The sequence below is a fragment of the Sipha flava genome, unplaced genomic scaffold (assembly GCF_003268045.1).
Source record: "Sipha flava isolate LNK unplaced genomic scaffold, YSA_version1 18837_pilon_pilon, whole genome shotgun sequence".
NCBI classification, from domain to species: Eukaryota; Metazoa; Arthropoda; class Insecta; order Hemiptera; family Aphididae; genus Sipha; species Sipha flava.
Genome location: NW_020272452.1, coordinates 2,805 through 15,773, shown reverse-complemented (window position 1 = coordinate 15,773; position 12,969 = coordinate 2,805). Strand labels below are relative to the sequence as shown.

The 12,969-nt window shown below is 27.8% G+C and overlaps 1 protein-coding gene across 1 annotated transcript; it reads right to left on the bottom strand.

The window, feature by feature from the left end:
• Positions 1–1,465: 1,465 nt before the first annotated feature.
• On the bottom strand, positions 1,466–9,667 carry LOC112681237 (zinc finger CCHC domain-containing protein 4). The gene is made up of 9 exons (XM_025551502.1): positions 9,245–9,667; positions 8,764–8,953; positions 8,048–8,201; positions 7,396–7,593; positions 7,106–7,328; positions 6,921–7,034; positions 6,687–6,844; positions 6,476–6,598; positions 1,466–1,504 (listed from the first exon to the last, which is right to left on the bottom strand). The coding sequence occupies exons 1-9, from the start codon at positions 9,315–9,317 to the stop codon at positions 1,481–1,483; spliced, it is 1,257 nt and encodes a 418-aa protein (XP_025407287.1). The 5' UTR covers positions 9,318–9,667; the 3' UTR covers positions 1,466–1,480.
• Between the last annotated feature and the right edge of the window lie 3,302 nt (positions 9,668–12,969).

The following is a 12,969-nucleotide window of genomic DNA, read 5'->3' as shown; positions in this document are numbered from 1 at the left end:
CCGGCGTGCGGTGGGGCTCCCCCTCCCGTGGTACCGACTGGGTTTTTGGTTGACGTCGGTGGGTCAACTCGGGGTTTTTGGCCCCTACCACTATTCTAGCTTCCCAAGCCGGCTAGTGGTGGGCCTGACTAGAGATTACAATAAGAAATTAGAATATCGAAACCACAAGCGTGGACAAGTGAAAGAATTCACATAAACGTTCTTATGGGAAATTAAAATAAATAGTTAATCCAAATAATAACGACCACATCCTGGGCATTTGCGTCAATAATTATGTCACGGTCCGGTGATAACGCACACACATTCATAATTAACAGGAAATTATCTTATTTTAATTATTTTACTATCAGTTTTCATTTACACACACACATACAGATATCACATATAAAAGGGACCCGAAAACAAGGGCAAATCAGTCGAGTTTTGGCTATGCTGCACTGAGCACCTTCACGTCAGTGTATGTTATGGTCTGGACTTAGAAATATTTCAATCATTTTTATAAGTTACAATTGTTAGGACTTAGATAATTTCTACCAATAATATTTACAAAATTGTAGTTAGGATAATTTTATGATTTAAATAAATTTAATTATTTAAAAAAAGTCTTAATTATTCCTGACTACACTTCCAATCAAAAGTTGACTAAGACGTTGAACTGAATTAACGGATCAAACGATTGGCACGTAACACCGCCATAAACATGGTTGTCCTTGGTAAGCACGAATAAAATCTTCAAGAAGTTCTCTATGCCCTTTTCGTATATCTGAAGTCATCTTTATGTAATATTTTTTTTAAATTACAAACCACAAACTATAATTTCTCCACAAAACAAAACAAGACGTAATCACGTTTAATCACAGTTTATTACTGATTGTTCTGATTAGCTGTACGACGCGTACTGTACGCATATCGCGACGTGCGTACACACGTTCAGATTTGCTTGTACCAGCGCGACTTGTACAAGCATGCAGATGCTCAAGTATGCTTGTACAAAAAGATTGTATGTGCATGATTGACAAGCTTGCAGTTACGTATGTAGCCACCTTTATAATCAGGTATAATAGTCAAAATCATTTTCCCCATTGTACGCAAATATACTAAATACTATAGAAATTTTTAAACGATCAAGTACTTTTTATATTTCCCCATTCCAGAAAATTTTAACAGTGTTATTCAAAATCTTCATGTAACCTGTAATGTATTGATAAGTTAGTGTATTTTTCAATTTGTAGTGAAGATGGTATGTAATTGTGCTTATGGTATAGTTATAACTTTCTTGTTGCAATTTACTAGGGTTACATTCTAAAGATTAAAATAATAATAATAAAATAATAATAATAATAATACAATTATTAAAATAATCTTCTTTAGTTATATCAAAATTAAATTCATTATTTCAATTATTAAACAAAAAAAACTTCTATGTTTAAATCATCCATAACTTTAATATAATTAACATTTTTATGTCGAAGATGATGATTTATTTTTCCATTTGTTCTTCAATCTGTAAAAAAGAATAAATTCAAATTAAATAAAATAATACTAAAAATAAAATTTCCATTGGATCAATTTTATGTATGAAAATTTGTCATCACTTAAGATAGACGAATAAAAAATAAAATAAAATTAAGTACCTATTTTAGTTTTTATAAACTATTCTTCATAACTGTAATTTATCTAGGCTGCTACAAGCATTTTCAATTTTTGGAGAGAAAATTAAATGGAATAGTATTTTTAATAAAGAAATTTATTATTTTTATATTTTATGTAATGCCAAAAAATTAATTTTTATTACTATTACAATTTTGTAAAAACTAAAATAAAATTTATTTTTAATTTTGGAAAAATAGTTCAAGATAATTTATTTATTTATTTATTTATTTATTTATTTATTTATTTATACGGACAAAAGTCCAGTTCACAATATATTTGTAAGATAACAATAACATAATACAATTCAAAATAGTAAAACATAACATAATAAAAAATGAAAAGATTAATAAATCGAACAATAATAATAATAATAATTATAATAACAATGATAATGACAACAATAATAATAATAACAACGACAATGATAATAAAAATAAATTCAATGTTTTATAATATAATTAACTATTTCCCGAGGACATTAAAATATTTATGGGGTCGTATGACGTAAACTTTTTAGAAGAATGAGGAATATAGAATGAATGATTGTTACGAGTGTGGTGGCTATTAACTTTGAAATTGAATTGACTTAATAAAAATGAATCATCAATCTCGTTATTTAGCAATTTGGTGAGGAACGTGTTGTATGATAAGTGTCTTCGTACATTTAGAGATTCTAAATTCAACAATTTTAAAATATCATCGTAGCCAGAGTGAGGAGTTCTTTGAATATTACCTTTATGACATAAAAATCTGAGAGCTTTATTTTGAACTTTATCAAGTTGATCATTATGTCCTACATTGTTGTGATTCCAAATGAGTGGGGCGTATTCTAATAAGGAACAGACTAGTGAGGTATAGAGGCATTTTAGAGCAAGTGGATCACGAAAATCGGAGCAGTTTCTTTTTATCATACCAAATACCGATAAAGCTTTGTTTTTAATCGCTGATACATGAGCATTAAATAATAGTTTGGAATCAAATAAAATCCCAAGATCTTTAAATAATGACGAACGATGTAGGTTAATGTTACATATATGATAATTAGAATGTAAGGGATTGTTTTTTTTGGAATAAGTAACAATTTGGCATTTATCAATATTTAATGAAAGACTATTTGAAATGCACCATTCGTTAAATGAAGCTAAATCACTTTGTAAAAGTTTAGTATCATCGAGAGAAGTAATAGATTTATAAATTTTTGCATCGTCGGCAAATAACAAAATGTTGGAATGTGAAATGGATGATACAGCATCATTTATAAATAAATTAAAAAGGAGAGGGGAAAGGTGGTCGCCTTGAAGGACACCAGAAATTACGTATATAGGTGTTGATATAAAGTTTTTATATTTGACAAATTGGATTCTCTGACTTAGGAATGATTTAAACCATGATAATAGAGGATTTGCAAAGCCGATTTCCTGTAGTTTATTGATTAATAAAGAGTGGTTTACTCTATCGAAGGCTTTTTCAAAATCTGTATAAATAACATCGGTTTATTGATTATTACAAAAAGATTTAATTATATGATGTTTAATAGTTATTAAATTAGTAAGACATGACTTTTTATTGCGAAATCCATGTTGTTGTGGTGCTAAAATATGTTTAAATATGGGTGTGAGCTTATTATTTATTATTTTAGAGAATATTTTTGGGAGAATAGAGATTATAGATATAGGACGATAGTTTGAGATAAATGATTTATTACCTTTTTTAAGAATTGGATTAATATAGGTGGATTTCCATGTTGATGGAAATGAGCCACTGTTTAAACAAAGATTAAAGAGATATGTGATAGGTGGTGAGAGTATAAATCTGCAGTTAAATAAAAATATAGGAGAGAGACCATCAGGACCAATTGCATTTTTGGAAGATAGAATATTTAATTCATTAAAAACTTCTAGGAGTTCGATGTGAAGTGAGTTTAAGGAATCAATTGATTGAACTACATTAGATTGAAAATTAATATTAGTAGGAGTTATATCTTTATAAACTGAAGAGAAGTATTGACTAAATAAGTCAACAATTTCTTAACCATTATCAGCTGTCTTATGGTTGAATGACATTGAGTTAGGAAGACCAGATGATTTTTTAATATTTTCAATAAAAGACCAAAATTTTTTAGGCTGGGATCTAAGAGATTTTTGAATATTAATTAAGTATTTGGAGTAATCAAATCTACCCAAGGTTTTGCATTGAGCACGTGTGGAAGAGAATTTTTGGTAATCATCATGTGAGTTAGATAACTTAAATATTGAATGTTGGAATTTTTTTAATTTGATTAGATTTATTAAGTTTTTAGAAAACCAACAGGGGAATTTAGATTTGCAGTAATTTTTTTTTGGAATGAAAGTGTTAATTGAATAGAATAGGAGGGAATAAAATTCTTCAGTGATGGTTGTAATATCATTACTAATATTGAAAAATTCGTTCCAGTTTATTGAACCAAGGAAAGATAAAATATTTATATAATCTCCCTTATACCAGTCATATGTTTCTTCAGAAAAAGATAGCGGAGAGGGAGTGTAGGGCTGAGAGTAACTGACATTAATAGGAGGGTGATAATTATCTACTGGAACTATAGAATCCTTACTTAGAGATATAGAATGAGAATTAGAATTGGATAAGATAAGATCCAGTATTGAACCATAACTATTGAAGATTGTATTTATTTGAAAAAGATTAAGAAATGATAGGTTTTCTAAAAAAATAGCTTCAGGAGAGGATAGATTTAAGTTAGTATTTAATGATGCTTTATTTAAATTTGGCAAATTAAAATCACCGAAAAGTAGAAGATCATCATTTGGGCAAGAAGAAATTAGGTTATCCAAAATAGAGAAATAATCATTATACAAAGAAGAAGGGGAATTTGGCGGAAAGTAGATACAACCCACGATTAAATTTTTAGTGTTATTAATTTTTACAGAGACAAAGCATAATTCTAGCGATTTTACATCAATATCAATTTGTGAGGAGACACATTTTTTATTCACTGCTATTAAGACACCTCCTCCTCTGGTCGACGAGCTAGATAATAATGATCTATCGTATCTATAAATTTCGTAGTTTACGAGACCTAGTTCAAGTGAGCTAACGTTATTATGTAACCAGGTTTCGGTAAAAGCTAAAATATTAAAATCTAAGAAATCTATATTGGTTTTTAATAATTTTAATTTAGTATTAAGACCTCTTACATTTTGGTAGTAGCAATTGAATATATTGTGAATGGAAATTAGTTTTTTGAATTGATAATTTTTGGGGTGCCTTTGATGTATTTAATGGTGAGGTCCTGTTCTCCTTTAGATTGACGGTTTAGAAGTTCTTGGCGAAGGTGTGACATGTATTCTTGTTGCTGTTTGGTTCGGTCAGAAGAGAAGCGAAGATCTTTCCAGGTAGAGTTTGATTTTAATTTATTTTGACATGAGAATAATTCAAAAATATCTTTTTGATCCGAGAAATGTAATTTTATTGGTCGAGGTTTGGTAGTATTAGAAGAAGAAGGTTTGCCCAGACAAGTGACAGAATTTGGTTTGGATTTTAAATTAAGAAAATCAAGTATGTTTTGAATAGAAGTAAGATCCGAACTTGTGTTGGTTGAGTCATTAGGAGCTTCTGGTAAATTGAAGAGTAACACATTATTTCGTCGTGATTGTCTGTCGATCATCTCAGATATTAAATTGTCGTTAATTAAGGCTGATGAATTTATATTTGACGATGCGATATTAGCTTCTAGGGTTACCACTTTAGTTGTTAAAGAGGTTAGTTCAATAGATAAAGTGTTTAATTGTGTGGAATGACTATTGATTTTATTTGTTAAAGTTGCTACTTTATCAAATAGAGAATTGATTGAAGACACTAGTTTATTATTTGAAGTTTTTAAATCATTTACAGATTTAATTAGAGTATCAAGTTTATCTTCCATGTTTGTGAAATAAGTGAATACGGCGTACGAAGTAGATAAATATTTAGCAGTTGAATACTAAATATTAAGGGGCAGTGTATATGGAATAAAATTGACAAATTTACTGAGGTATTGATCTTTATGGCTTAGCGTTTAAGTCACCGGAATAAAACAGCTGTTAGAGTAATTTGTGATAACACTAGAGATAGTAACACTGATTTGGCAAACAAAACAAAATTTACTCACTGATTGAGGTGATTTGATTCCGTTTTTAAAAGGTAAACACATAAAAAACAGAAACAACAGTGACTCCCAATGCACAAAGCGAAAAAAGTACTACACTGCAGAAACAAACTTATACATCAAACCCACTTGCAACAATAGAAATCAAAAAAAGTAGTAGAGAGCACCGTATCACAAGACTGATATGCACGAAAAAAAAGTTGATTAATTGTTGATTGCCCATAAATGTAATGAAAAACTTTTTGTTAAACCAAAGCTAGATTATCAGTTTAAGAAATAATAGACTAATAACTACTTAAATAAATACTTTTTAATCATTAATTTATTTTTCGTAATAGATATTTTTGTTTTTGTTAGAGCGTAAAAAGTTATTTATCTTAAATACTTCTTAAATATGAAACTTGAATGAAAAAAGTAATGATAATTAAATATTGATAATAAAAACTGATTATAGGTATTAATCTCACTTTTTGTTAAAAATATATCAACCTATAAGATAATAATATATACCTTACATATAATTGTTTTGTACGATAACATTAAATAGGTAGGTACATAATTTTTTTTGTCTTACTTAATTGTTATTATAAATTACAATTTTTACTTATTTAAACAAATTATTTACATTAATATTATACAAGATTAAATAAAAAAATCCAATTTTAATCAAACAGTACTAACCCTATTTAGTGATCTATTACATCTATGATCTAATAAACAGCATTTGTTACACTTCTTGCAATGTTTCCACGTTCGCTTTACACACCTCTTACATAAATTACAGTGTATGTACTTGCGACCATTCTGTGAAATAAGATTTATTATTATAAATAATAACTATAAATACAAACATAAATATGAAATTTATAATCTTAATTTCATTTTCTTTTACCTTTGACGTACAACTATTGCACTTGTAACAGTGTTCATTATCAGAGCAAACCCACCGGTTACATTCATCGCAATATTTATAATTTTCTTCTACTGGTAATGATATTTTACACTGATCAACATTAGTGAATATTCTAATTGGCGACCCTTTATTTCTGCCTATATAAAAATAAATCCACAGTAATATTGATTATGACTGAAAAACGACATATTAGTAATATAGTAAAATACTAACCAGTACTATTAAATTTTTTATGATTTATATAGTCAATTTTATAATCCAGCATTGACATTCCAGGTATACATTTGATGACAAAACGTTCCATGAAATAAGGCAATACCAAAAATTCTAAAAGGTAAATAACACCATTAAAAATTGATTCAAATAGAAAATTTAAATTAAAAATAAAATTTTTTTACTTGATAACAGGCTTTTGTTGTGTTTTTTTCTAATTTGATCAAATTTGTTTAATGTATAAGCCAATGGTTCGAGTCTGCCACCGAACGGAGGATCAATAAAAACAGCTGTAGAATCTGTTTGAGTCAAAATATTTTCCAACACAAGATCAGAGTCACATTCTTCCAGCACATGACAGTTGTACATATTGAACCATCTAAAATGGTCACACTCATAAAATTGTAACTGAAAATAAAATTAATATAAAAATAACTACTTTTTGATCACACAAAATTTGAATTACATGACTTACATATCTGTGATCAATATCAAGTAAAATACTACTTATTGAAGGTATGCTATGTAATATTCTTTCATGTATAGTCGGAGCACCGATACAAATAACATTAGTTGTACCAACACAGTGAAACATTTTGGTTAACATTTCAATGGTATTTTCAGTAAAAAAATACTGAGATTCACTTTTTGATTCTTGAAGAGGTCTGAATAACTAATAGAATTTAGACAATTTTAATTAAAAATAAGTAATGGTCAATACATAATAATGTTTTGAAACTATTAGAACGTAAGATAAAATAATATCAAACACTATTTTTCTGTTATATTAAAAAAATTATTAAACCATAAAGTTAACGAAAATAAAAAGTTTTAATGCTAACATTTTCAAATTTTTTTTTTAAATAAACAATATTAAAGTTAATAAATTTAATTAAAATAAGAATATTTATAGTTTCTATCCTTGAGGAAAAAAAACCAAATTTGATAATTTTAAGTTTTTCTTTGTGATCCCCTGTATATTATAGTATATGTAATACTATCAGTTGAATGTTGTACACAGAAATTAAAACATCAAAAACAATAGAAGATAATTTGTAATACACTATCATAAAATAGAAAAATCATTTAAATATTATTATATATTAATTTATTAGATAATTTATTACCTGTGAAGGGTGAGACAGTTTAAAGTCATCAATATTTTCAATTAGCATTTCACTATGATCTATATGCAAATCCTTTTGTGTCTTAGAAAATAATTTACCACAGTTCTGACAGTAACATCTTTCTTCTGGATTCAGTTTTTTCAATTCATTAAATCTGAAAAAAATTAACAGGTGTATACTTCTAAAGACATGAGCGAAACAATTACCATCTGTGATATCAGAAATTTATTAAAATGTAACTAATACTTAAGTAATTGAAGTATTTGTACACTTTTTTTTTTACTTTAAATTTGACAAAATTTAAATTTCAAAATATATTTATAACATTTAATGGTGTACGCATTAATGGTTAAATGATTTTTGTAATATTAATTTTATGAGTAAATATGATACTATTTATTTATTTAATGTAAATGAGCCTCATACCTTTAAGAGATGACTAATATAAACTATAATAATTAAGAATATTCCCAATTATAACATAGTTATAAATTTTTGAACTAAAGTTTATAATTATTGAAAATAAAAAAAATGGTTTAATTTTTTTTTTTAAATAAAATAATTTTAGAACTAAAGATCACTTAAAAGTTATGAATTGTTCAAACTAATTTCTATTTATAGTTTTTTATATCACGATCAACATGTTTTTGCTATAATTTTATACATGCAAGTTATTTCATGAACATTTTAAGAGATCATTTGTCATAGCACATTACCTGGACTCTAATTTAAATCTTGTCATTTTTGTAACAATGGGATTTCTTTCATATTGATCCAAGTATTTTTGTCCAATACTTTCAAGTTGATTTTCCCATACAAAGAAAGAACATTTCTTTCTTTCTCTATGAGCTGAACAAGCATAAAACTTTTTGTTGTCAATTCCTCGAGAAAACAACAGTGTTGGACCTAAAAATTAATAGAGAATTTATTAAGTATTTCTCAGAGAAATATACAAAAAAATTGATGTTCTAAATCGTGAGATAAATGATAATAACGTTAATGAATATTTGCAGATGGTCAGTAAAAACTATCACATTATTCGAGAAAAGAATAATTAAGATTACGAGTTGATGTTTGAACACATAGTATACTGAACTGGAATCTCTATCATTAACGGCAAGTTTAATAATGGTACCGTAAGAAACGTCAACGTCTCGGCCGACCATGGCACAGAGTTAAAAAGAAATTGGTAATCACCGTGAGAGCAATATGGATGTTCGTTTAATGAATCCATGTGGATGGTGATGGTTCTTACGTCCTCTTCTAACATCGTACCGGCAGATAAGTCGTTGGACACACGTACAGAAAATGCACTTCGCGACAGGTGCCTATTATGATGGTAAAATAATACTAGTTTATTATATCATGTGTAATATAGTACAGACGATAGTCGAAATGCGATCGCAACACGGTAATTAGCAGCGCCCGTGACAAAAGAATATATATTTATATAGCATGAATCCCATCACCAAACATAATTAACACGAAATCACGATCGGCGATAAGGAGGTACACGTGCTACGGAATGGGGCTGGTACCACAGATATGTATAATAAATATATAATAATAATAATAAGTTTATTATACATATCTGTGGCTGGTACAGATCTCCCGATTTTGATAACAACGAGTTATCACCAAAATCGAATTTCGAGAGATCGGTTGTGCCAGTCTTAGAAAAATTAATTTCCCGTACTATAATAATAATTAAAAAGTTTTTTTTAGGGCTTAGATAAGTTCTCCTCATTGATAAGAGATAAAAATGAAGTTTCCAAATTCATTGACGCCAACGTCCTAAAAAAAAATTCTCTCCAATCCAACCTTTACAGTATCATTAACATAATAACAAAAAAATACCTGAATTTCAAATTTATTTATTTTCAAATTCAAATTTCAAAACCAATATTTTTGAAAAAATTAAAACCGGTCTGTTGTTCTATATATGAATAATCACAAAATATTATAGCTTGAAACTTAGTATAGTTAATAGTTCGCAATAAATTACATACGAGGCAAAAATAAATGATTGCGGAGTGTCGCGGCTAACGACAAGTTTTAATTTAATAGTAAATTGTGTTTTTTATTGTGAGACTTTGAAGTTATTATAATCTAATTTGGTTTTAAACTAAAAAATGTTTGTTTTGTCATTTTTTTCCAAGTAAATTGAGAGAATCAATTCCTAGTGTGTACTGAAGCGTACTCGTTATCGTGGTCACCAAAAGGAGAATTTAATAAGTTTTAACCGAAAAGTATCGATATTTACTTTTTGACGGCCTGAGACTCAATAATCGAAATATATCTGTTATATATCTGTTATAAGCCTTTGCGTGGCGTATACGACAGGTCATACTGTAAAATATTATAAGTAGATCTATGTGAAGAATGTTCGTAAGGTCATCAGGTGATCGACAAAACGCATATGAAAATGTAAAATTTCTAATTGTTTGTCATATTTAAAAGAAAATTGTTAAAATAAATTAAATTTCCACTTAAATTATTCACATCTGCTTAGATTATTTATTTTGAGTATTTGAGATACAATATGTGATTGTTCGAGAAGTGGTAGTGTCCTAATTGCAATAAATAATAAATTCTATTCTCGTATGTTACCTCCTTGTTCCGTAGAACATTTATTTGTTATTGTCAAAATTAATTTCATTTACTATATTTTAGGTAATACTTATTTTCCTCCTCGCCCACCTATAACGTTATACAATAAAAAGTTCGATATTATTAATGATCTATTAATTTCCTATCCCTACGTTAAAAATATAATTTTAGTAGGTGATTGTAATACGCCAAACTTAAAATGGCAATTCACTTCTCCTTCCTGTTCACCTAACTATTTGAATTTAAATCAATTGTCAGTAGACTTTCTATCTAAAATTTCATTTTTAAGTTTATCCCAATTCAATACTGTTTTATATAAAAATAATACCATTCTTGATCTAGTTCTTTCTAATATTGATAATATTACAGTTTCTAAATTTACGACTCCTCTTGTTCCTTGTGATGTTCACCATCCATCTTTACTTATAATTATTCCTATTAATACTTATAAGCCAATTTATTATAATTTATTTACTTACGATTTTTACTCGTGAAATTACTCTGATATCATTAAATGCTTAGGCTTAATAAGTTGGGTTGAAATATTTTCAAATCTTAATGTAAATGAAGTTACAAATTTTTTTTATTCTATTATTTATGAAATTATTGATGTATTTGTTCCAAAAAAGAATAATAACTCGTCAAAAATATCCTATATGGTTTGGTTTTGAACTAAACAATTTAATATTTAAAAAGAAAATAGCTCATAAAATCATTAAAAACTGGTGCTATTAACAAATATAATAAATTATCAAATTTACGTGTCCAGTGTAAAGCTCTCTCTAAATTAAATTACCAAAATTATTTAAAAAATATCCAGGAAGATTTTAAACATCAACCATCCAAATTTTGGAAATTTATTAATGAAAAACGAAAAAAAACATTTCTACCTGACTGTATGTACTTAAATAATTCTAAATTTAACTCTCCGAATTCTATTGTTGAAGCCTTTGCTCAACATTTTGCTATTGTTTTTGAACATATGATAACTCAAAATATATTGATCTAAGTGCAGTTTCTCCGAATAACTCATTGCTGGCGCCTTTATTTTCATGTAAAATCACCGGGGATTCCATACCGACCATTTTTAGGGAGTTGAGTATAGGCAATTTTTAGACATTTTGTAAATACGTGCGTGCGTAGCGTGTATGTTTGTGTGTAGTAAATGATCATTAGTGTGAGTGACTTCCCTGCACTGCAACCCATCTATCGTTCCACCGCGTCACCGATTACCGACGTGCAGTGTGTCGCGTCTATTATTATTTTTATTATCTTTATCAATACGACTAATACGATCGCTCTAATGACCATTTAAAACTGTGCCGGTATATTATCGTTATGATTTATTCCGCTTTTACGTATTGGTCATACTAATAATACAATAATACTAAGTTCCTCATTAGTTATTCTTATAGTGATTAAAAAAAAGTAAGAATACTAGGCACAATTTTTTTTTAATAGCATTTGAAGTTCAAAGATTGACAAAAATTCGTCAAAATCATGAATATCTGCAAATTATTTTATAATTAAAATTTATAAAAAATTTGTATACCGATAAGTAGCTAAGAGTTGAAAGTTTAATATAAGATTTTCCATAAGTTTGGCTTACAATAATTATAAAAGAATTTAAATTTAAGGTTATTCAGATCATTAAAACATAAACCATCTTTTTCACCACCCACTGGGAAATATATTTTAGGATGACAATAAATCATTATCTCCGTTCTGAATCGTGATACCTATCATTGGTTTCAAATTTAATACATTAGTAGTGACCATACTATACAGCAAAGCGTTACTCACTTGACCACGCTTTTTTAATTTACTTTTGGAAAAAAGTAAAAAAAAATAGCTATTATGAAAATTTAACAAAAACAATTTTAAATTTTTGAACAAAAAATTTGAAATTGGAATTTTTACCATGGTTTATTTTCGAAAAAACCTCATTCAAAAATATTGAGTTAATGTCGAGATCCTCGGGGTCGTACAGGATTTTTGAGACATACTGTATAGCATAACACAAACTTGCTTCACTCAAAACTTAAAATAAATAATTCAATATAAATCAACTTACAAATCAACTAAGCCGTCGTTTGATATCTCCATTATTTTCTTTTGGAAATTTAATACATTGCCTTTCATTTTTTTTCGTTTCGACAAACACTTTTTTTTAAATTTTCCCATTTTTAAAAAATTGGAAAATTTTTGGATTTACAAAAACTAAGTGCAACTATAACTATATGACTACACAACTATATGCTACTATTATAGGTGCACTAAAAAATTAAGATCTGATAATCGACTTGATGGCT